Source organism: Lissotriton helveticus, chromosome 8 (genome assembly GCF_964261635.1).
Source record: "Lissotriton helveticus chromosome 8, aLisHel1.1, whole genome shotgun sequence".
NCBI lineage: Eukaryota > Metazoa > Chordata > Amphibia > Caudata > Salamandridae > Lissotriton > Lissotriton helveticus.
Genome location: NC_136069.1, coordinates 1,010,941,871 through 1,010,968,047, shown reverse-complemented (window position 1 = coordinate 1,010,968,047; position 26,177 = coordinate 1,010,941,871). Strand labels below are relative to the sequence as shown.

The following is a 26,177-nucleotide window of genomic DNA, read 5'->3' as shown; positions in this document are numbered from 1 at the left end:
GATATATATCTGTAACAGCGCACCGCTTCGCGTACTTTTCGCGTTACGGAGCTTTGTGAAGCGAAGCTGATTGGCTCTCCGGTGTCTGTAAACATTCCAAACAGTCCGTAGCGGCCGCCATCTTGTCTCTCGGTAGGATCGAGAGACAAGAGGAGGCCAAAGCGAAGGGGCAAATGACCATAAGGGGGCATAGTAGATCCTCGCTGACCCCCTAGGTTTGATGTGGAGGTTTTAAAAGGGCCCCGCGGGGCAAAAAAAAATAATAATAATAATAATCGAACGGCTGAATGGATTTGCACGAAACTTGGTAAAATATTAGGGACTGGTAGCCCGATGTGCCTTTGCTAGGTCTCAATATATGTGCTTCAGTGCATTTTGAGAAATTAACGTTCAAAAACAAGATATATATCTGTAACAGCGCTCCGCTTCGCGGAGATAAAATTATATCTGTATTACCTAGCTGTTGCTAACACCAGTTAGCGACGGCTAGTAGGAGATAGCGACCATCTTGGGCCCCACTTTGCATGTGAGTGATATTTATCACTAATGACATGCAAAGTGGGCATGCCAAGATGTTAGCGACTGGAAACAGTCGCTAACATCGCTATCTCCTATTATCAACTTTTGGAAATATTCGAGATAAGCGCGAATATCTCCAAAAAGTAACAGCTGCCCTGAGCAGTTCTTAGCCATGTTATCCAATGGGAGGTGGATAACATGGCTAAGAGCATTAGCTCGGTAATGCATGAATATCGCTGAGTTTTCAGCGATATTAATGCATTGCGGTCGTTTTTTATCGTATTTGCGATAAACCATGATAATAGCAAGGTTTATCTGCGATAATTTCTGACGGTAAAAAAATCTTTGCAATGCATCGTTAGGGATAAATATCGCTTAACTTTGGTAATATGCCCCAACGTCTGTTAACGTTCGATTCGAAGGAAATCAGGAAGTGTTGAAAAACATTGTCTGCGCCATCTTGTCTTTTTTCAAATGCCACACTTTTGTCGTGCACGGCAGCCATTTTAGATGCCTTGACCAGACCCACTCTGTGCACGCTGTCGATCCTTAGCATGGCTCCCCACCCTCGCAAGCATCTCACCCAGGCAGTGGTCACCCCCGCTCTCTGTCTTATGCATGGGTAATAAACCTCCCCCCATCTGCGCTGCTCTTCCCTGAGAATCACACCCTGTGCCCGCCCGACACCTCCCTTTCGCCCTATTCACTACCGCACCCTCTGACACTCCTTTTCCTCTGTGTCCGATTGTTCAGGCTGGTCCTAGGGTATCAGCTAGCCCTGCAGATGTAGTTTATGGCCACAGCTGTAAAGAATCACCCCTCTTCAAAGGAGTTATAGTAGATCAAGGCCCACACTCGATGAGATCCGTCACAGCAGAAGCGTTGCTATTATCTGAAAACCATCCTGTATTGTGATTGGGGAGGAGACCGAGCGTGAAGCGGAAGATTCTAGGGATGACTCTTTGTACATCAAAGTTTTTACAATTATGTGTCACATTAAAAATATATAGCACTCCGACAAAGTAGTAAGATTATAAAACTTTAATAATTTATAAATATATACAAGAAAACAAAAATAGTAATAACATATAAACATTTTTAGGGAAAAACAACGAAGTAGCGGTCGGCTGTGCGAATAGTCCCAACGCAGCACAACGTCCAGATTTCCGGCGTGGGGCGTCGCGGGGGGTGGGTCATCAGTAGCAAACTGTTGTGCGAATAGTTCCAAGGCAGAAGAACGCGCCGAAATCTAGATGACACGAAAGTGATGTCTAGTAAGTTGCCACCCAGCAAATAACGGCGTGGGGCGTCGCGGGGGGTGGGTCATCAGTAGCAAACTGTTGTGCGAATAGTTCCAAGGCAGCAGAACGATGGCACCAAGGTGATGTCCAGTAAGTTGCCGCACTGGTTTTGGTATCCTACAATGCTGCTCCGAATAACGGCGTGGGGCGCCCCGGGGGAGGCGGCGTGAACGGGCCTCTCCAGGTGGAGTGTCATCTGTTGTAGTGGGGCGCCCCTTTACCGTTTCAGTTGCCATTCCGTCCGTTTTTGGTCCACTGTGTCAAAAGCCGCAATTCAGCTGAGTTGCGCCCACTCTTGCGGTGCAGCGATAGGCGGCTGTCACAGGACTCTCAAAATGGCGGCAGGCTCTTTCCTTTTTGGGCCTGGTCCACTGAAATGGCCCTGGGACACCTTGGAAATCGGACGCTTGTCTGCTAGGTCTTGGACCCCATTCTCGAAAGCGTCCCCTCCGCCTTGAGAATTCATCAAAAGTTTTGGGGGCCCCGACTCCTGCAGGCTTCTGGTGGGGAGCGGCTGCCATGATTGCTCGCGGAATGACCACGACGGAGCTACGAGATGGTGGTGCTCTCATGCTGACGCCAGCTTCAGTCTGAAACATCCAGAAACAAGGTGGGGCTTTCATCGTTTGGGAAAAAAAAAAGTTTTCATCCAATGAAAAGTGTTGTTTTTAGGTCATATGATCAAGCCTTCCATCATTAGGAAACCAAAAGTAAAATGAACCAATGAAAAGTTTTATAAACAAGTCACATGACCTGTTATGCGGCATAGGGTATAAAATGCGGAGAAAATACGTTGCCACGTGAGGCGGCGTCAGTAGCGGACCGATGTGCGAATAGGCCGAAGGCAATACAACGCGCCAAGATCCGGATGGCACCGAGGTGGTGTCCAGCAAGTTGCAGCACTGGTGTGGCCATCCTACAATGCTGAAAGTCGGCGTGGGGCGCCCCGTTGGCCTGTGAGTTCGCGTCAGTAGCGGACCGATGTGCGAATAGGCCGAAGGCAGCACAACGCGCCAAGATCCGGATGGCACCGAGGTGGTGTCTAGTAAGTTGCCGCACTGGTGTGGCCATCCAACAATGCTGAAAGTCGGCGTGGGGCGCCCCGTTGGCCTGTGAGTTTGCGTCAGTAGCGGACCGATGTGCGAATAGGCCGAAGGCAGCACAACGCGCCAAGATCCGGATGGCACCGAGGTGGTGTCTAGTAAGTTGCCGCACTGGTGTGGCCATCCTACAATGCTGAAAGTCGGCGTGGGGCGCCCCGTTGGCCTGTGAGATGGCGTCAGTAGCGGACCGATGTGTGAATGGGGCCGAAGGCAGTGCAACAATATTTTCGGAATAGAAGACACCACTAGGCGCTGAGATGCCAAGATCCGGATGGCACCGAGGTGGTGTGTAGCAAGTTGCCGCACTGGTGTGGCCATCCTACAATGCTGAAAGTCGGCGTGGGGCGCCCCGTTGGCCTGTGAGTTTGCGTCAGTAGCGGACCGATGTGCGAATGGGGCCAAAGGCAGCGCAACAATAGTTTCTGACTGACACCACAAGGCGCTCAGATGCCAAGATCCGGATGGCAGCGAGGTGGTGTCATAGTTGAGAGTTCTGAGCAGCGGTTGTAACACTGTCTGAAGCTTATTTGCAGCTGCTGCAGCTTCACTACGCGTCAAGATCCGGATGGCACCGAGGTGGTGTCTAGTAAGGTGTACTGGTGTGGCCATCCTACAATGCTGAAAGTCGGCGTGGGGCGCCCCGTTGGCCTGTGAGTTTGCGTCAGTAGCGGACCGATGTGCGAATAGGCCGAAGGCAGCACAACGCGCCAAGATCCGGATGGCACCGAGGTGGTGTCTAGTAAGTTGTCGCACTTCTGTGGCCATCCTACAATGTTGAAAGTCGGCGTGGGGCGCCCCGTTGGCCTGTGAGATGGCGTCAGTAGCGGACCGATGTGCGAATGGGGCCAAAGGCAGCGCAACAATATTTTCTGATTTGAAGACACCACAAGGCGCTGAGATGCCAAGATCCGGATGGCACCGAGGTGGTGTCTAGCAAGTTGTGGCACTGGTGTGGCCATCGTACAATGGTAAAAGTCGGCGTGGGGCGCCCTGTTGGCCTGTGAGATGGTGTCAGTAGCGGACTGATGTGCGAATGGGGCCAAAGGCAGCGCAACAATATTTTCTGACTGACACCACAAGGCGCTGAGATGCCAAGATCCGGATGGCACCGAGGTGATGTCTAAGTTGCGGACTGATGTGCGAATGGGGCCAAAGGCAGCGTAACAATATTTTTTGTATGGAAGATACCACTAGGCGTTGAGATGCCAAGATTCGGATGGCACCGAGGTGATGTCTAGCAAGTTGCTGTACTGGTGTGGTCATCCTACAATGCTGAAACTCGGCGTGGGTCGCCCCATTAGCCTGTGAGATGGCGTCAGTAGCGGACCGATGTGCGAATAGGCCGAAGGCAGCACAACGCGCCAAGATCCGGATGTCACCGTGGTGGTTTCATAGTTGAGAGGCACTTCATCTGCAGTGGGGCGTCGAGATCCGGATGGCACCGAGGTGATGTCTAGCAAGTTGCTGTACTGGTGTGGTCATTCTACAATGCTGAAAGTCGGCGTGGGGCATCCCATTAGCCTGTGAGATGGCGTCAGTAGCGGACTGTTGTGCGAATGGGGCCAAAGGCAGCGCAACAATATTTTCTGAAGAGAAGACACCAAAAGGCGCTGACATTCCAAGATCCGGATGGCACCGAGGTGGTGTCTAGCAAGCTATGCAGTTGAGTTGTGTGCGCACTTGCGGCGAATAGGTCGAAGGCAGCATAACAATGTTTTCTGAATAGAAGACACCACAAGGCGTTGAGATTCGGTTACCACCGAGGTGATGTCTAGCAAGTTGCCGCACTGGTGTGGCCATCCTACAATACTGCTCCGAATAACGGCGTGGGGTGCCCGAAGGGGGGGGGAGCCGGCGTGAATGGGCCTTCCTAGGTGGAGGCTCGTCTGCTGTAGTGGGGCGCCCCTTTACCGTTTCAGTTGCCATTCAGCTGAGTTTCGGCTGCTCTTGATGCTACAGCGACAGGCGGCTGCAAGAGGACTCTCAAAATGGCGGCCTGTTCTTTGGATTTGGGCCTGGTCCACTAAAATGGCCCTGGGACACCTTAGAACTCGGACGCTCGATTTTTTTTTCCTTTCCTGTACATGCAAAAAAAGGTAAATGCCCGGTACGTTACACGCTTCATCTGCCACGATGAACTCTCCAGAGGAACCGAAAAAAAATATAGTTGTGGTAACTATACCATGCATCGTCATATGGAGAGGTGGCACCAATTAATTATAGTGCTGCATAAAAGAGAGATTTGGAGGAGAACCCCTGACCTGCTAGTACATTCATCAAAGAAGTGGCACTGAGAGCTTCAGAGGCAAGGGAAACGGTCCCAAATATTTAGAAGAACTTTGGAAAGATTAAAATGACATGTTTAGATTGTGGCAAATTAATTTCATGTGGACAGATGAGTGTTACTCTAATAAATACAGCATATGAACATGATCATAGTCGATGGTTGGTAGAGACATTTTGACTATATCCTGGACCTGCCCGTCCTCGCCCAAAATGGCGCCGGAATAAATGGGACTCGTAACTCCTTGTTGTGTACTGGTTGCAGAACCTTGAAATCACGAGATACGTATGCAGTTTTGAAGCACATGGCGGGCGGGGACGAGAATTGATTGAATATTTCGACATCCCTATTGATATTAAGTTCTGATGTGTTATTGATTACTGTACTGTTGAAAGTTCGAATTAACGTCACCCATGGTACTTGCCCGCAAATGTATATCTAGATAATTTTATTGTAACTGGCCCTGTCGTATTTTAATTATAAAATGTACGTCCACCGATTCCGTAACTGTTAGACACCTTAGTTCTTGCAACCTAATGGCCCACCCGTTACGTTCCTCTACAGTGTAAATGTCTATTCATCATATACGATTACAGTTTGCTCCGTGGCAGGCCCACGTGGTTATAGGCTCGTATTTGTATAATGAAATTTTCACAATAAAGGTTTTTAAAAGAAAACATGGTAGTAGTATATACATTGGTAAAGTTTTTAATAATAGTGACTGTTTTAGAATCATTAAAAGGCAAGTGAAATAAAGCAGACCAATTACATGAAGGGTAAAAGGTATAATACGAAGGAACGCAGTAAAGATAAATGGTCAAGGGCTGTTGTGTTTTCTATTCCTGCAACATAAAGTGATCGATAAGAATCTCATATTCAGGCGTATCGGCGACTAAGACAGCAGGTCGACCCTCTTTTGCTCAACGGCTCCGTCATGGGACGAAGAAACGCTCTTTTTCTCGAAAAAAGAATATATTTTACTTGCAGGACAGTTGTAAAATTTCCGGGAAAGTACATTAGCCTGGAACATTATAACATATATTTAAGAAAAAATAATGTTCGGAAGTAATGAAAAGCGTAATTTTTAGGTCATATGACCAAGCCTTTCATCATTACAATAAGAAAAGTAAAATGAACCAATGAAAAGTTTTATTAACAAGTCACATGACTTGTTATGCTTACGTTACGCGCTGCGCGCCCCGGATGACTTCCGGATGCGCTAACGCGGCGCGTCATATGACGCATTACGCGACAACGCAGGTCCAGAATATAGTCAAAATGTCTCCACCAACCAGCGGTCGGAACACAACCCCTTTCAGCAGGCTAAATAGTTCTGTTAAATGACAACAGAAGGGACAGGCAACAAGAACCATCAGTCAAAGAGGGGAGGGCTAGTTCTTCTCTACCGGGTTACATTGGGGCGCTACCGGAACTGATCGAATTGGTAGTCTACAGTGTTTCTGGATGTTTCAGACTGAAGCTGGGGTTAGCATGAGAGCAGCACCATTTCGTAGCTCCGTCGTGGCCATTCCGCAACCAATCATGGCAGCCGCTCTTTATCGTTATTTTGGGCGGGGTGGGTGGCGGAGCCGAGCTGTTTTGCAGCCATCATTGTGTGGAGTTCAGTTCATCTCACTAGTTTTGTATTTGTCATGAGGGGTTGTTCCTAATGTTTCTATTTTAGCGAGGTCAAAAAGAGATCCCATTAGTGGCCTACTGATTTTGCTCGATTCCTTTTCTTTTTTTTTACACGATTTTTCGTTATCTGCAAAGACTAAACAGAGTATTGCGACTCTGTGTTTGTTTGTAAATAGAGAATGAACCAAAGAGAACTAATTCTAAAACAGTAAATACTTGGATAACAATCAATCAAATGGAGAGAGAAGCAGGCACGACGGATTACAACGGGGGCAAAGGCCTGCGTTAACTACCTTTCACTATCTGCAAAGAGAGAGTACTCCTAATAGAAATGAGGGGGGGGGGGGGGCACCATTCAAAGCAGATCAGTGTGCATAAACACGAAAATGTTTTCACTTACCACGTACTTGACATTCGACAGCTTATGATATTTGCTATTAAAAAACCATTGAAATTCACTGAAAAAACCGTAGGTTATAGACCATATATAGTTAGGAATTAGCATTTACAAAACCTTGAAAATTCACTGAAAAAACCATAGGTTATAGACCATATATAGTTAGGAATTAGCATTTAAAAAACCTTATTTTACTCACACAAAACCATTGAAATTCCATATATAGTTAGTTGCACTAACTATATATCGCGCACCCGCAATCCACTGCTGATCATGTCACATATTACATCATTCATGACATGGTCAGTGACATCACTGATGACATCACTGATGACATCTCAAATGACATCACTGATGACATCACTGATGACATCTCAAATGACATCACTGATGACATCACTGATGACATCTCAAATGACATCACTGATGACATCTCATTTGACATTACTGATCACATCACTGATGACATCATTCATGTGATAATACGATGAACCTCTTCAGACTCTAATATAACCTTAGATACACTCAGTGTAAACAGACACTCATAGACTGTCACTCATCCATGGAGTTACTCAGACACTTAGTCAGTCATGCAAAGAATCAATCACACCTCCATTTCCTCAACTATACAGTTATACACACCTTACTTATTCAAACATATACTAAAACATATATACTCACTTATACAATCCTGGATACAAGTTCACAATGATCCATACAGCCACTCACACATTCACTGGCTCTTATGCACAGTTATTTATATATGTCAACTCTCACATGTACTGTGTTTTACATATGTACTTACTTTGACATGTAGCACTGAGATATCCATTCACTCACCAATACACTCATGCACACAGTCAACCGCCCATACAGCTGTTTCCACATGCACTTTTGAACCCATACATCTAGTCAATCAACTGCTCACACATCTATGCAGAGAGTCATACACCTCCCAGCCACCCAGACACACACTCAGTCTCCCATACAAATGCTTGGGCAACCAATCAATAACCCATACAGTTAATCATATAGCTAATGATCAACACATGCAGCAGTTTACAGAACAACAGACATAATGATGCACAAATTAAGACAGTTTAGTCACTAACCCATGCACTCAGTGAGACACATTTAATCAGTCACTCATACAGTCAGCCATGCCCCTACTAAATCCTTCATCAAGACACTTATACATCCACTCATTCTTCAATATGTAAGACATATTTTAACTTTACAGAATTATACAGTCACTGTATGTAGTCATCAGTGATGTCATCAGTGATGTCATTTGAGATGTCATCAGTGATGTCATCAGTGATGTCACTGACCATGTCATGAATGATGTAATATGTGACATGATCAGCAGTGGATTGCGGGTGCGCGATATATAGTTAGTGCAACTAACTATATATGGAATTTCAATGGTTTTGTGTGAGTAAAATAAGGTTTTTTAAATGCTAATTCCTAACTATATATGGTCTATAACCTATGGTTTTTTCAGTGAATATATATATATATATATATTCACTGAAAAAAACATAGGTTTCAGGGGCGCTATAGTTAGTTGGGCATTTCACTCATACAAAACCATTGAACTTCCCCCGTTATAGTTAGTTCAGCTAACTTTAACTCGCCCGCCCGCAATGCACTTCTGATGATATCACATATTACATCACTCATGACATGGTCAGTGACAACACTGATGACATCACTGATTACATCATCCTTGTGATAGAGTGGCAGACCTCCTCTCACCATAATATAACCTTTGATACACACACTCAAAAATACAAACTAACATTTTCAAAACAATAGGAAAATGTAGTCTAACATAAAGTGACTGACATGTTAATTTTTCAAGTGACTGTAGTGAATAATAAAATGCTAAAAATTCTTAAACGTGCCATATTTGCAAAATTTATCATACAAGATACTACACTGTAAACATTTTTCCAAATTATTATTGTCCTATGGGACATCCGCCGCAACCCCAGGGCTAAACATAAAATTAATGCGTTGGCCCGTGCAGCCCCCCTGCAGCACCAGGGACCACCACCCTGGGGCTAACTACTGCAATGGAGGGAGGCAGCGCTGCCCTCCTCGTGGAGCCATCAATGACCGCCACCCCCCAGGGCCAGATCCTGCTACTCCCAAGTTGCCCACCCTTGGGAGGTAGCTGTTTGCTTTTGCTTGGTCAGGGCTGACATGACTTGAAGTTCGGGCTGGACTGCTCATATGAGGCACAGGGTCAGACTGATTTGCATATGGCCATGTCTGAACTGGGGTGGCAGAGTGGGCTAAAGAACGGTGATGGATTAAACCCATATCTGTTGACTGGGTGTGAGTGTTTGCTTGGTTCAGATGCTCCGTCCATCACCACCCCCTTGTGTACCACTTTGGTCAGGGCTGACAGCTTCCACCAAGCAAAAGCAAACATAACTCTGCTTTCAACAAGCGGGATCTGTCAAACAGTCCCTGCTTGCAGAAAGCAGAGTTTTCATTTGCTTCCCTGCATGCAAATATGCGTGCAGGGAAACAGATGGAAACATTGCTCCCGCACGCAAGGAGCTGCATTTCCAGCTTCTCCCTGTGTCCAAGAGCCATGCTGGCTCCTTCAGGAGAAGGGGATGTGGGAGGGACCGCTGGGTCCTTGAGGAATGAACATTGCTCCCGCACACAAGGAGCTGCATTTCCAGCTTCTCCCTGTGTCCAAGAGCCATGCTGGCTCCTTCAGGAGAAGGGGATGTGGCAGGGACCGCTGGGTCCTTGAGGAATGAATGTGGAAGGGTTTTGAGAACTCAGAGAAAATGCGTTCTTGTTTTAGCTTTGGAGAAAACCAAGCATAACTGCTGTAAGAAAAAGAACACTCTTCATATTGTTGCTTTATTGTGGTCTTATTTGAAGAAATGCGGTCAGTTTTACAGCTTTGATTCCACCAAGATGGTATTTCAGTGTTCCACACATTTGTCATATTTTAGTATTCTAGTAGCTCATTTGAACTGTGTGATGAAGCTGCAGATGATCACTAGGTAGACTAATGCTGGTGTTAAAACTACATGGTTCAGTTTGCATGTCACATTGTTTTCCTGACATGTATGAGAAAGGTACTTGAGAACTCATAGACAATGTGTTCTCATTTTAGCCTTCTAAAGCTTTAACCATAATTTATGTGACAAAAAGAAAACCCCTTATTTTGTTAATTTACTGCACTAATCTCTGTAGGAAAGACTTTCAATTTCACAGCTTTGATTCCATCAAGACGTCAGCTCATATAGGACAGTCTGCTGTGTGTCTGTGCAGCTGGAGCATGGGCTTGCCAAAGGCAAACCTGTTTGTGCCCATCCATGCACCAACCGTACACAGCCATCCTGCAGGGTAGAATAATGAGGAAGAATGTTTCAGTTCACCACCGAAGGTAAACATTATTAGGTACACAAATGACCATTTAATGCAAAAAGGCAGAGCTTTTCTAGGAGACAGTCTTAGGGAGACTAGGGACAGTAGGAATGGCACAAATCATACCAAGGAGAGTCATTCATCACTGGACCAAGTGCTGGAAAAGTTGTTACATTGTGGGCTCATTAATGCACACTCTTTAGTGAAACATGCAGTTAAAATTTATGTTCGAGGCATATGAGCTGTAGATCATATGCTGCGTGCAGATCGTCATCTAGTGTTGGTTCCGGATGTTTGCACTTTGTTTTTCTACGAAGAATTCTTTCCAGCCACGAGGTAGGTGACTCCTCCTTTTGGTGACAGTGCGCATGGGCATCGACTCCATTGTTAGATTTTTTTTTCCCCCCTTCGGGTTTGGATGTGAATTGTTGCACTCCGGTTCGGCACAATTTCTTCGGGCTCCCTTTGACGTGCAATCCACTACCCTTGAAGGTATTGTTTATCAATCGCGTTTCCCATTCTCCACATATCAGTTACACTCGAAAACCTTCCATCGGAAGATTTGTGGAAGGCCATTGGGCCTACCCGCGCCGGGGTCCTTAGCAGTCAATGGAATGGACTCCATTCAAGTTCTGTCCAGGGTGTCGCACTAAGTTTCTGTGCACTGACTTGCATGAAGTGTGCAACCTCTGCCTAGCACTGGAAAATTATGAGAAGGATTGCAACAGGTGTCTGTCGTTTCAATCGAAGAAGATGCTCTGGGACCGTCGGGCTTGACGTCACGAAATGTACCAGCAAAGTAGCTCCACGCCAGATCTCCTCGGAGAGGAGTCCTAACACGAAGAACCATAAGGGCAGGAAGCCGAAATGTAAGAGGAACACATCTCTGTCTCTGAGGATGAGGCTGACTCCGATGTTGAAGTTCTCACACCGGGACAACGGATTGTGAGTAAAGAGACTTCATTCCCCTATCATCTCCTCCATAAAAAGGCTTCAGTCACTCCTCTGCCTTTGGGCCAAGGTCGGCACCGAGAAAAGGTTTTGAGCACCCCGCCTTCAAGTTCTGTGCCAAATCTTAAACAACAGCCTTCCAGTTCGGGTTCTACTCGTCCCCAGCAAAACCAATGGGGATGATGGACAGAGTGTTGAACATTGCAAGCACTCACCCCTAGTCAACTCATCTGGGACTGGTTTCTTGCTAATCAGCCGTCATCAGCCAGGCTAGCTTGAATCCAGTGGCAAAGTGAACAAGAGACCCACGTCTGGGCATACCCTGCCAACTTTGGGCGAACAAAGCAAAACCAAAGGGGACGATGGACGGAGTGTTGAACATTGCAAGCACTGACCCCCAGTCAACTGATCTGGGTTTAATCCATCACTATTCTTTAGCTCACTCCGCCACCTCAGTTCAGACATGGCCATATGCAAATCAGTCTGGCCCTGTGCCTCATGGGAACAGTCCAGCCCGAACTGCCAAGCCATGTCTTCCCTGGACCGGAAAGAAGCATCCTGGGACCGGTTTCTGGTTAATCAGCCTTCATCAGCCAGGCTAGCTTGAATCCAATGGCAAAGTGAGCAAGGGACCCACGTCTGGGCATACCCTGCCAACTTAGGGTGAACAAAGCAAAACCAAAGGGGATGAGGGACGGAGTGTTAAACATTGCAAGCACTCACCCCCAGTCAACTGATCTGGGTTTAATCCATCATCATTCTTTAGCTCACTCATCCCCACCCTGGTGCCGACCCAAAACCTTCGGCGTCTAAATACAAGCCCTTCTTATTTCTGTGCCACCGGTCTATAAGTCTAAATCTTCAGAGTCGAATACTTAGGAGCCAAAACTTTCCACTCCATAACCAGCACCTATGGAAAGTACTTCAACTAAAGAGCCTCAGACAGATATTCCACCTTCGGATCCGAAACAGAAGGAGATTGCGATTAATCCAGAAACTGGACATATTCATGCCAAACTTACTGAGAAGAGAAAAATGGGCTTACAAGAAGATTACCACATTCCTCTTAAAAGGAAAAATGTGGGTACTAACCCTTCTCCACCATACATTCCACCTTCTTTAACCATTGAACCAAATGTATTTGTTACACCTACACATTCTCCTCCACCCACAGGATACAGAGAATGGGGATATAGATGACTACACACCACAGGATACTGACCCATGGGATAATTATAATGCTGACCCTCAACCAGATAGTGACACAACCTATATCCATCCAGACCTTATACTCCAGATGATAACATTGGATATATTGAAGATGATAACATTGGATATATTGAGCTCGTTAATAGAGCTGCACAATATCATGGAGTAGAGCTTCATAAAGAGGCTTTAGAGGAGGATTTTTTTTGTTGACGCACTAAGTTAATCTCAAAGGGCTACTCAAACATTACCAATGTTAAAGGGTATGCTTAAACATACTGATGACATCTGATAAGATCCTGTTAGAGCTAGAATCATCACACGAAGGATAGAGAAGAAGTACAAATCTGTACCTAATGACCCTGTATATTTATTTATTATTTATTTATTTAATTTGTATAGCGCGTTATAACCACCGGGGTCTCTAAGCGTATATGTCAATGGGCAGTTACTCTTGGACTCTCTGGTAGTTTCCAGTGCTCGTAAAGGAACTAATTTGCAAACAATAGAGGAAACCCCTCCTCCTGATAAAGAGTCCAAATGAATTGACTCTTCGGGCAAAAGGGTAGCGTCACAAGCAGCTAGTCAATTGCGTATGGCCAATGCTCAAGCACTATTGGGAAGGTATGATAGAGCTCATTATGATGAGTTCGAAAAGCTCATTGAATTTCTTCCTAATGAGAAAAAGTCTAGAACTAGTGGCCTTATTCAGGAGGGAAAATTAATAACTAATACCGCTATCAGGTGTGCTCTAGATCAGGCAGACACAGCTGCTTGAACAGTAAACACTAGTGTACTGCTCTGTAGACATGCTTAGTTGCAAGCCTCTATTCTTAATCAACCCTTTGACAAAGAACACCTCTTTGGTCCAGCTGCCAATACATCACTAGAAAAGTTGAAAAAGGATACTGAGGTTGCCAAGTCCATGGGGGTCTTACAATCACCTTACAATAGAGGATCCTTTTTGTTGCTCATTTTACAGGGGCGACTTAAAAAATGTGTCTACAGACAATCCCTCCTCCTCTTACAAGGGCAAAAATCAGTCGCCCTCTTCAAGAGGTTATTTTAGAGGTGGATATAGAGGAAACAACAGCAAGGGAGGAGGCAGAGGTAACACAACACGCACTTCCCCTGCAAACACCAAACAGTGACTTCCTTTCCTATCCCCCGACCATTCCACTCCTGTCGGGGGATGTCTTTCCCAATTTCTACCCATTTGGAATACGATTACATCAGACAAATGGGTTCTACAAATTATCCAATTTGGGTATTGCCTGGAGCTTACAAGCAGTCCACCAAACATTCCTCCAAGGTCACACCTCATGTCACAAGAACATCTCACCCTTCCAAACAAAGAGGCTCTCTCTTTGTTGCAGAAAGGTGCTATAGAACCAGTACCTTTACCATACCAGGGAGCAAGGGTGTTCTTCCTCTACTTTCTAATTTCCAAAAAGGACGGATATCTCAGCCCTATATTAGATGTCCGAGAGCTAAATCTATACATTCAGTTGGACAATTTTCATATGGTAACACTCCAACAAATGCTTCCCCTTCTTCAGCAAGGAATCTTTCTCTCCACTGAGGAGTAAGAAGAAGACAAAGTAGACAAAGTAGAGAAGAATAAGAAAACACTAAAGGAAAGAACAACAAGAAAAGAACATCAAGAATGAGAATAGGAGAAAGCAATGAAAGCATAAGGTGGAACAGGTATACAACACATGAACAAAAAACTAGAAAACATGAAAGAAACAGTGCTAGGGTGCACTGAGAAGGACAAGAATTGAGCCAGGAAGAAAGAAGAAAGATAAGCAAGGATGAAAGAAGGAAGACAGGACATCTTCTCCTTCAACAACAAAATAGGAAAGAGAAAGAGGAAAACAAAATGAAGAATGCACAGAAGGATGTAAAGTAACACATATATCAATAAACGTTCAAGATACAGTGAGGCACACCAGTTGGCCATACTGGAATGGATGCATGAATCAAAGAACGTTGAATAATGAAAAGAAAAACCAGATAACAAATAATAGCAAGAAAATTACTCCAACAGGAGAGCATAAAAGATCTCCAACACATGAAAGTGTTAAGAAGAAGAGTGAGGAAAACCACACCCGAAAGGAGTAATAATCAAGAATGCCAGGAAAATACAATGTCAGAATGAAAACTTTGCGCAAAATTGAACAGAACATGGCATTACTTTAGAAGAACAATAATTATCAGGGGTTACGTACGAATTTCGTTGTGCGCACTGCATCGCATTTGGTGATGCAGTGCACGCAACGAAATTCGTTTTATTTATTTATATGTTTACTTACCTGTTAAACTCTGTAATCCATACATTACTACCCCCCACCCTGCCCCTCCCCCTCCCCACGTCACCGCCCTGTAGGAACTCCTACTGCCGACCGCGGCTGCAAGTGACAATCCCCCAAAGTTGTTCCTATAAGATGCGCAGCTTGTAGTTATCGGAAGAAAACCCCCTTAAATAGAGTAATGTGTAGATGCATGCTGCTCTTCTTAAATGCATGGCAATGTAAAGTTAAGATGAAAAAACTAGGCTTTCATACTGAACTCGAGGTAAATGATGAAACAGCAGGCAGAAAACAAGTAGCGAAAAATGAACGCTGCCATTCAAAACTGTTTTTTGAATAAAATTGAAGTAATCAGGTGATCTTAACAGGTAAGAATAAATTCATTTGGGAATTCTTTCAATTAAGCAGTCTGGAATTGTCAGTTGCTGTGGAAGGTTACACAAAAAGGGCATTCATATCATGAAGGCAGAACAAAGCAGGAATATAGAAGGTTACCATGAGGCAAAACAGCAGGAAGGTAAGTTACTGATGTAAACTGCGCTTAGAATAAACACACTCTGAAGATATCAGGAAGGACATAGGTGTTGTTCTTAGGCAGGAAATCAGGAACTGATAAGGTAAAGTTGTAGCAGGGACTGGCACTGTTTAAGGAAGAGGGCGACCGGTGGATTGGTCACTGGTAGGGCTGGCCAGTATGCTTGAGAAAGAAGTCGAAGTTCATTACCTTGTGGTTGCTTGAAAGTAAAAGTCCTTGTAGGTAGGAGGCTGAAGTAGATAACTGAAGGTCCGTTTCAGGAGGAGGCCCAAAGCGTCGCCAAAATAGGGTGTGGTGAAGGATGATCAGGAATCCAAGTAGTTGATGAAGAATATTTATTTGAAATAGGATGGTACAGGATAGTAGTACATTCATTAAGTAATAGTAAAGGAAATAATAACCCCACCAGGAGCAGGATGGTACCAGCTCAGCCCTAACGCTCAACTGAAATCCTAGAGCTCTGTAGCATTCTAATACATCATCATGAGGTCAACATTCTACAGGGCTGGGCAGGAGACTATGGGGAAGGAAGATGAAGTGCAGTCACTACACATGGCTTAAACAAAATTGACAAAGCTAAATATTAGAGCTTTTTTTAGATTGCTGAATGCTCAGCAGCTAACCCAAAAATATATATATATTTTGAAAAACATGATAAAAAGTCAACGTCCGCCCTGCTGGCTTTCTCAATTGTATTTTTAATGCCATTTATCTGATGCAAAACATTAAGGAGTATGTGCAAAAAACTTAGTCATTTTCCCATTACAAAGCTAGTTTATAATTCATTGCAAGACAAAGGGGTTCTGATAAAATACAAGCCCATATGACATTTGTTTTTCAGTATAGATTAATACATGTTTCCTTTGTGTTTCATAGATCATGATTCCACACGAGAATAGGACCAGCGAGACCATGTATAACAAAATGAATATATCCGAGCTGAGCAGCATGGTCCCAGAGGTGAGGTTTATAATATAAAATCCATCATACAGCGGCTAAGGATTTGCAATAGAGAACACTAGAACCTGGAAATATGTCTGTAGTCTAATAATATGTAAACGAAACAACCTGTATGTCAACATTTTCTTTCAAAAACATAGAGCAAAAAATATTAATATTGAACATATCCATTAAATAGCTGCAAGACACGTGACACATGGTTCTGCTCTTGGAGGCACAGTTTGCATGTTATTGCAGTAGTGCTTAAAATAAGCAGGAATTTCTGCTCTCGTCTAGTCGTCTGTCATTTTATTCAATGGTGATACTCATGTTTGAATGGCCAGTATAAGGTACATTTTTGGTACGTGAAGAATGTGTCTACTTTAGAAATGTTGACAGAACTGCAATCATAATATGCAAATGGCAATTGTCCATGTTAAAGAATAATGCATATTGCTGTTTGATACATGTCAATAATCTTAGTTTTAAACTGTTTTGTGTATGTTATATATGTATATGGTATATGTATATGTTATATGGAGCAACTTCACTAAAAAACACACATTCATACATTTATTTCTACAGAGCGAAGGCCGAATACCAGTTTTTACTATAGCAATGCGAAATTGATACAAGAAAAAACACTGTTAACTGCATCACAGATTGTAACAGTTGCTGTCCACAGGCAAACAACTCTCCTAAAAAATCTGGACACTTCAGTGCGACTTTACCTGTCTGCACAAACCTTGCCTCTTGCAGCCTGGGTTTGGTAAAATAACAATTTTTAATACAAATAGACATGAATAAATGTCATGGCATAAACCATATTTGCAGATGCATAGATTGCAATATGGTATGTGTTATTAGTGTTAACCCCTTCAGCGCGCATGACAAAGCCAGCTCGTTATGGGCGTTACCTGCGCTACGCGCATGACGAGCTGGCTTTGTCACGTAACGCGGGTTTTTTAAAAATCCACGCGCAGCGGGAAAACCCTCTAGCGCGCATGCGGTTAAGGAAAGCGAGGAGCATCATGACCCTCTTGAAGTAACGCCTCTCATAAGTCTTGGCCCCTCCCCATTCTAAGCAATGGTAATAAATGCCATATTACACTCTGCACATCTTCTTATTTATGCCATGCCAGTGAAAATAAATGCAGCCAAATAAAACATGCTATATGGATCAGGTATACCCATAAAGTTTCTTTCACTCATTAATTACTAAGGTGCTAAGTTCAGTTCCTTATTATTATCACAGTACATAGCAAGGACCCAATGCCTATTGTCTAACAGATTCCATTCGAGAATCGAGAAACAGAGAAAAACAACAGGGTCCAGACACAAAGCTTGGTTATTGTGCTACTCACTGCACAGATGTAACCCCTTTTGCTCTGGACGTGTGTACATATTTTTGGTTCTAGTCCCTGCACATCATGCTACCTCCCCACTCTCACCAAAGGTAATAAATACCATATTGCACTCTACGTTTATGGTCCCTCGCAGACTCAGCAATCATGATATTAACATATTACTCTGTGCATCCGCATATATATATATTTTACATGCCAGAGAAAATTAATGTGGCTCAATAAAGTCTGTTATTTAGAGAAAATATACTAATAAACATTTCCTGCACATTTATATCTACAGACTAGTGATCAAAGTCCATGTTATTCCAACAGCACAGCATGACTAGCATAGGAAAACAACGCTTGATGACTCACAGAATTAGACATTTTGCAACATTTTGGCAGACTAAAATAGCACTGCTAATAGTGATAAGACCTATTCTTTGTGATGTTATCCCAGTGCACGTATGTATTCCCATTTATCCTTGTTCTGGTTGAATATGCATTGTAATAATTGCTACACATAGCAAATCAACATGGCATAAACTATGTGTGCATTTGCACAGAGTTTAATATGTTATTATCATTTATGCTTATGGGATCCATTACAAGTGGCTTGGTAACTACATCCCAGGAGTAAGCGATATCAGAGGTATCGGTAACGCCGGGTGGAAATTTACCATAAATTACAAGTGGGATGCTCAGGGTCTGATTAGAAAAGAGAAATTACCCTGGACTTGTTGATTCTATTTCTATGATATTATGATATTTAACCTCAAACTGCTTTCAGAACGTGAAGTCTTTGGGTGAAACACCACAGATGAGCATAGGCACTGTACATCTTGTAATCCCGATTCATCCAGTAACTCATGTTACTAGTCAAAACATGATTATGGGGTCTGCAGAATGAGACTTTATAACTCTAACTAGCTGTATCTCAAAATCCTTACGCAGCTCTGGAAACACTGTGTAGCAATTACATTAGGTACTTTCTGACAATCTTGTCTCAAGTGTAACATTATTATTTAGCTTTTTAAATCTGTGTTATGTCCAGCCCTTGCAATGAAAACTGTTATTCTGTGCCATACTTCCTTCATTCTATACAGCACCTCACAAGCGTCTCTCTCTTATGCTTTTTTAGGTCTCGGAACTGCGAACAGATTGCGAAGCAATCTGTCGTTCCGAGACTCTATTGTAATCATTCTCGCTTTTACGGAGTCAAGGGAGACAGGAGACAAGCGAGGTGCACGCGCAACCTTGGAACTGGGATCAGGTCGCGCGCGCTTCCTGTCTCCCATGGCTCCTGAGAAGCAGACTCACACGCACGCATACACACACATACAGCCCCCCCGCCGCGCATACACACACATACAGACTCCCCCCCCCCCCGCCGCCGCCGTGCATACACACACAGAACCCCCCCCTTACACACACACATCTCCTACCTCGTCTCGGCGTGTTATCGTGCTCCCCGCTCCTCTGGTGCGCGCGCACCACTGGTTTCGATTCCCGCGTCGGCCGGTTTCGAGTCTTCTTTTCCGAATTCCCTCCCTCTCCCTCTACACTTTGTAGGTGCAGCACACACTTGACAAGCAACAGCACCGTCCAATCCTAAAAGCAGCAGTTAGCACGCTAGCCCTACTCCGTCACGTGACCCGGAAGCAGACTGTACCGTTCAGCGCCCAGTGAAAAAGATGTAAACACCGTGCGCGCGCACCCCGTACGACCGTCATCTAGGATCCAGCTGCTTGTTCTGTCGATCGCTTGCGGCGCTGTTTCTCGGGCCACTAGCCCATTTGCTCTGATTAGATAAGACTTTGAAGTTCAGGGTCACTTGGGTTTCCTCGTTCCTAGAGGAGGTCGGTCGTGTTCAGACGGCCCTGCGTCCTCTGCCCTCGTAGGCTAGCTGGGTTGTAGGTGGTGTTTTTAGTTTTGGTCGCGTTTTACGTTTTAATTACCTTTTTGTTCCGATTGGTTGATAAGGGCTATTTACCTCTATTATGATTGGTAGGTAGAACATTCGGACTTTTTCTGTGTTAGAGTCGACTATAAAACAGACATCAGTGAATGTATTTTGGTGCGTTGTGTACTGATAGGTGTCAGGCTGAATAAAAGCAACAGGGAATTAGTGTCGTTGCATAAGCGTAAGACATTATTACACTGCGTTTTGTCCCTCAAAATTCTGGGCTCTGATTGCACTATATCAGACGAGTGTCTTGACTGTACTGCCTACAGCTATGTAGGTGGTACTTTAGTGTCTGTCCTTTGGAATAGAGATCGAGCTTTAATTTAGTGTATTATCTGTTCTGTGTTGGTGTTGCTTAGGCATGCGTTTAGTGAAAGTTACTTCAAGAGTGTAAGTTTGGTATCAATGTCAGGATCGGAACGATTGTTGCTCATAAGCAAGGGAGGCCAAACATCTAAGGTGGGTGAGCTGTAGCAGATACCACACGGTTTGGGGTGGATTGGGATCGTTTAAAATCGTGTGTGGGCGGTTGGTAGTATTTACTGAAAGTGTGATGATGGCCAGGCAGCCTCGGGACTATTCCAGGCTAGCGGGTCACGGGTAAATGTTGTAAAGTATCCGAAAGGGAGCTTGAGTGTCACGTGGCTTCAGTTCCTACCAGTTCACGGCGAGATATCATGTAGTGAGGACAGCAGTCGATAACGTGTACCGCCACGAGGTAGCATTTTCTGTAAATATCCTACTATCAGTGTTGTAGAGATTCTGTCACTTTGAGGCCAGGTTGAGTGGATGTCCTTTCCCTCAGACATGGGCGATGGGGTTACGCAGTAGCAGCACGAGTCGTGGCGGTGCCGGGGAACCGCCGGAGGGCCGGTCCACAGGTCGCCACGGTAGTGGCGAGGAGAATGAGGAGGAGAACGTGGATCTGGCACAGGAACTGGCTTATCTCCTGCGCAGGTAAATCCTCTTGTGTGAACCATCTCTCACTGACTATGTGCTACACTATGCTACACTACTATTATTTCACAACAGGTTGGAGCAGGGAAGGGATAGGTAGCATAGTTCAAACTGCATCTTTGAGGTCACTCTGTTGTGTGCGCACAGTCCCAGATTATACAGTTGTAACTGCGACAGTCTGTGGTCAGTCTGTTATAGCTTTATGACCCTGGAACATTATCTGCCAACAGAAGGCCCTGGGATGTATACTGTAATAACATGCCAGCCTTGAGTCCTGTCATCTTTGTTGTAACCACTCAGTACTGGTTTTATACTTACGTAATTGCTGGCATATCTGTTAAGGGGACATATTGTTTAGCTACGTACCTATGGGCTGTACTGTCTTGCTGCCCTGTTGTCCTAACTTTATGCCACTGTGCTATATTGTCATACCAACAGGCATGGGACTATACAAATTTCACAGCTTGATTTTACTCTCGTAATCGTTGCAAATGTACGACCCTGGATCATAAGTTGTCGTCAATTTTTAACTTTTGCATTCACACTGTTATCACTGTTAACATTCTGTAACATGGCTCCACTCAATGCCCATTGAAACTGCCGGCCTACCCATATTATACTAATTACTAATTACTAATGTGCTCCTTTACAGCATACATTGTGTAATATACATTTCCCGCTTTCAGTGTGTAGGGGTGATCTAGACATGGCAGACATTTGATCAGCTTTCATGCCAATTGTGCCTTACATAATCATGGGAGTAGTGAGTGCAGAGTAGTGAGTGCAGAGTAGTGAGTGAGTAGTGACTAGTGAGTTGTGAGTAGTGAGTAGTGAGTTGTGAGCAGTGAGTGCAGAGTAGTGAGTGCAGAGTAGTGAGTGCAGAGTAGTGAGTGCAGAGTAGTGAGTGCAGAGTAGTGAGTACAGAGTAGTGAGTAGTGAGTGCAGAGTAGTGAGTGCAGAGTAGTGAGTACAGAGTAGTGAGTACAGAGTAGTGAGTACAGAGTAGTGAGTGCAGAGTAGTGAGTGCAGAGTAGTGAGTGCAGAGTAGTGAGTGCAGAGTAGTGAGTACAGAGTAGTGAGTACAGAGTAGTGAGTAGTGAGTGCAGAGTAGTGAGTGCAGAGTAGTGAGTGCAGAGTAGTGAGTACAGAGTAGTGAGTACAGAGTAGTGAGTACAGAGTAGTGAGTAGTGAGTGCAGAGTAGTGAGTGCAGAGTAGTGAGTGCAGGGTAGTGAGTACAGAGTAGTGAGTACAGAGTAGTGAGTACAGAGTAGTGAGTACAGAGTAGTGAGTGCAGAGTAGTGAGTGCCGAGTAGTGAGTAGTGAGTGCAGAGTAGTGAGTAGTGAGTGCAGAGTAGTGAGTAGTGAGGGCAGAGTAGTGAGTAGTGAGTGCAGAGTAGTGAGTAGTGAGGGCAGAGTAGTGAGTAGTGAGGGCAGAGTAGTGAGTAGTGAGGGCAGAGTAGTGAGTAGTGAATGCAGAGTAGTGAGTGCAGAGTAGTGAGTAGTGAGGGCAGAGTAGTGAGTAGTGAGGGCAGAGTAGTGAGTGCTGAGTAGTGAGTGCAGAGTAGTGAGTAGTGAGTGCAGAGTAGTGAGTAGTGAGTGCAGAGTAGTGAGTGCAGAGTAGTGAGTGCAGAGTAGTGAGTGCAGAGTAGTGAGTGCAGAGTAGTGAGTGCAGAGTAGTGAGTGCAGAGTAGTGAGTAGTGAGTGCAGAGTAGTGAGTGCAGAGTAGTGAGTGCAGAGTAGTGAGTGCAGAGTAGTGAGTAGTGAGTGCAGAGTAGTGAGTAGTGAGTGCAGAGTAGTGAGTGCAGAGTAGTGAGTGCAGAGTAGTGAGTGCGCAGGGTGAGCAGTGTGTGAGCGCGCAGGGTAAACAGTGTGTGAGCGCGCAGGGTAAACAGTGTGTGAGCGTGCAGGGTAAACAGTGTGTGAGCGTGCAGGGTGAACAGTGTGTGAGTGTGCAGGGTGAACAATTCCAATCCAAACCACATAATTCCATTACACAGCACATGCATACACTCCATAACACATGGCTAAAAGACATTGCCATTTACAATGCCATTAGCTCGAACTCAAATAAATCCGAGACCTATTGCATTTCCAATGCTTGTCATTTATCCTTTGATTTTGGTACTACTGATCTTACAAATCCATTCCACAGTATTTCAACCTTTGTATTTGTGCTTTGTGCCAACTAGCTCTTTTCCGTTTTTCTCTCTGGTGTAAGTAAGGGTCTGTGCCTCTTCTATTTATCTGTATCTCTCTGATTTGGCTTTTTCAACTGTCTGGAAGAGGCGTGTTGTAGGTGTCCCTTCCAAATAGCAAATCAGGACCTAATGTATCAATGTTTTATTACAGAAATCTGGTTGCAAACATTGTTTTTATTTTACAGACACCCCAAAGGAAGAGGCAACCCATTTGCAAAAGGGAAGGGGGCATCTTGGGACCTCTTCCCCTTCCTGATGCCTTTAAGCTTTTATAAAAAATCATCACAGACATTGTGGCCTGCTGACCCCAGCAGTCACTATCTCTTTGATGGCCTCCAATTGCAGTAAGTCAGATTGTGGGACCTACCTTATTAATAATATGCATGAGGTAGGTTGGTTTCAGAATTGAATTGGAAGTTCTCCCGGACCATCAACCTTCACAATGAATAGACAACTAGCTTCCTTCTTATAGTTATAACTGTCCATATCCCTGCCCATTATATGAATCTTCTTCTAATGTCATAGTTTCTGATTTCCTGCTTATAAGCCATATCTCTCCTTTCCTCTTCCTATCACTGTCCACTTCTGTAGCCCTCAGCTCATCAGAGTTGTTGCTTCTAATGTCACAACCTGTTAACAAGTTGCTATTTTATCCCTTATTGGCCCAATACAAGAGTGTCTCAGAATGTACTCCCAAGTGAGATTTGAAACAATAAAATTAAAATAGATGCAGCAAGCAAGAATGTAGTTTGCTAATCCCCACTGTCAAGTCTCATGTGAAGATCATCATACAAAATGAAGGATGTCTATCAAAATATAAAGTTGTCATTATTTTTTCTTTTTTTTGCAGTTTGATTGGTTGTTATACATCAAAAAAGTAATAGATACGAATATCTATCCCGAGCTTAAGGACATCAACAATTCTGAAAATGTGATTGTTCGAGTACCTCAGTATTTCAAAGATCTATTTCGAATACTTTCATCTGAGAGGAAAAAGTATGTTATTTTGTTTTCCTTACCTGTGATTTTCTGATGCTTCTTTACTGTAACAGAATAATTGAGAACCTTAATCACCTCTCATCACTTCAGAATACTGTTCATTTTTGTGTTAAAAAACTAGTCATATAGAATGAATATTAGCAGATCTTACAATACTGTAATAGGCTGAATTGTTGAATTTATTAAGTATGCAATTAACACCTAAAATGTGGATCTGTTAAACTAACATTTTGAAATAAATTTACCAGAGGAAGCAGCACAACTAGAAAAATGTATTGCCATGTAATATTATACATATAATGCTTGTTTGCACGTAGATAAACCACAAACAAAGCTGAGGTGGACTAGGTTAAAATGGTGGGTTGGAAATATGCTTATGGTTGCACATAACGTTTGGAACAACTGTTCATAAGAACTCAGAAAGGTAACTTGTGAGTATGGACCAGTGCAGGACTTATGTCACTGTCACTGGTATTGCAATGCAAGAAAGAATCTAGTGGAAGTCCTTCTTTTTACAGGCAAGAGTTCAAACCATGCATCTTTGATCAATCAGAAAAGACCAGAGCTTTGAGGTCTAGACCTAGATGTGTCTGCTATAACGCCTTAGATATGAATACAAATCTAATCACTGAAGAATCCAAAGGAAGTTTGAGATCAAATAGAGTGGGCTGTGAGATACACAAGCCAGTAGAGGATAGGCCAGGGGCTAAATGTTTCCAATGGTGGAGGAACTGAGACCCTACTGTCTGAGTCTGAAAATCTTTATTTCGGCATGAATACCATAAAAGCACAATACATGAATACACTAAAACATACTTTTAAAATACACAACTTGCCGTATAAATTCATTCAGTTTTCATATCAATTTTAGATAAAGGCTAAAAGTTTAACACATCATAAAAACTATTCAATCTAGTAGAAACAGTCTGGGACAACAGAAATAATATTTCATCAATTATCCCTCTGTTGTTAATAGGCAATGATTTTAACATAACTGCTTTTTACAATTTGTAGCCCAATCTTCTTTGTTGGAAAAAAATGCTATGCAAGAATCTGCTAACACTAAATACAATAGGTTGACTAGTGTTAGTCAAAAGAATCCTTAGAGCCTGGGAACATGATCTTAATCCTAATGTTAAGCATATTGGTTTGATCCATCTCCTTCTAGCCTTTGCATATGCTGGGCAGAAGAAGAGGATATGTAGCTCATTTTCTATTTGATTACATCCACACATGGTACATAATTCATCTTCTGCGTGGTCTGCCGAGTTTGCACCGCCAGACCAACGTGCCAATGTTGAACCGATTTGGAGATTGCCATATCTGAGTTTCAGAAATAAGGTCTTTGCTAGAGGTGGTTCTATTTCATCCAAAAAGGTCTCGAAGAATGGATCATTTTTAAAGGTAAGAAACCTTGTTACAAGTGACCCACTAGATAAAGCGTTTTTGGTCATATCCGTAATGTACGTCCAAAAGCACTTTTTTACCATAGTTTTTGAATGAGGTGGAAGTAAATCTGGATGTTCCCAGTAATGCGTTAGACCTAGTAGGGTAAGCCAAAATTTAACATGTATGGTCCAGGATATCACCTTGAAGCTATCAAGCTCCATGATTTCTATGAGCCCTGCTCTATATACTTGCAACTCGGGTACGCGCCACAGCCTGATCCATAGCAGTAAGGGACGTAGAATAATATGATGGTCCGTTCTACGAAAGTTTAAATCAAGCTGGAGCGGAACCAGAGGAGTACTTCTAGGGACTCTGACCAAACTTCTCAAAAAGTTATTATCCAAGACCCTAAAGGTATCTTTAGACCCTGGGCCCCAGATTTCAGAACCGTATAACACTGCAGGTTGAACCTTAAATTTAAAAAGTTCAACCGCAGGGGACACGGCCTTACTGGTACTTTGGCCTTGCTCTCTAAGAATAGGTTTAGTGTTCTGACTAAAAATCATCTTACATTTTTCCATTTGGGCTTTCCATGTGAAATTGGAATCCAATGTTACCCCCAAATAACCAAAATGCGGGACTGATTCCAGTCTCAATCCATTTAACATTAAACAGCCTTTGTCAATTTTGGTTGGATTTAGAACCATACACTTTGTCTTTTTGCCATTTATCTCCAA

At 43.7% G+C, this 26,177-nt stretch overlaps 1 protein-coding gene across 1 annotated transcript in view; it reads left to right on the top strand.

Annotated features, from left to right (window-relative positions):
• Positions 1 to 26,177, top strand: part of PHEX (phosphate regulating endopeptidase X-linked) — a 1,501,811-nt gene that overhangs the window by 679,930 nt on the left and 795,704 nt on the right. The window contains exons 8-9 of the mRNA XM_078657844.1: positions 16,522 to 16,605; positions 23,903 to 24,048. Coding sequence (XP_078513970.1) covers positions 16,522 to 16,605; positions 23,903 to 24,048 — 230 coding nt within the window. The remainder of the gene's footprint in view (positions 1 to 16,521; positions 16,606 to 23,902; positions 24,049 to 26,177) is intronic.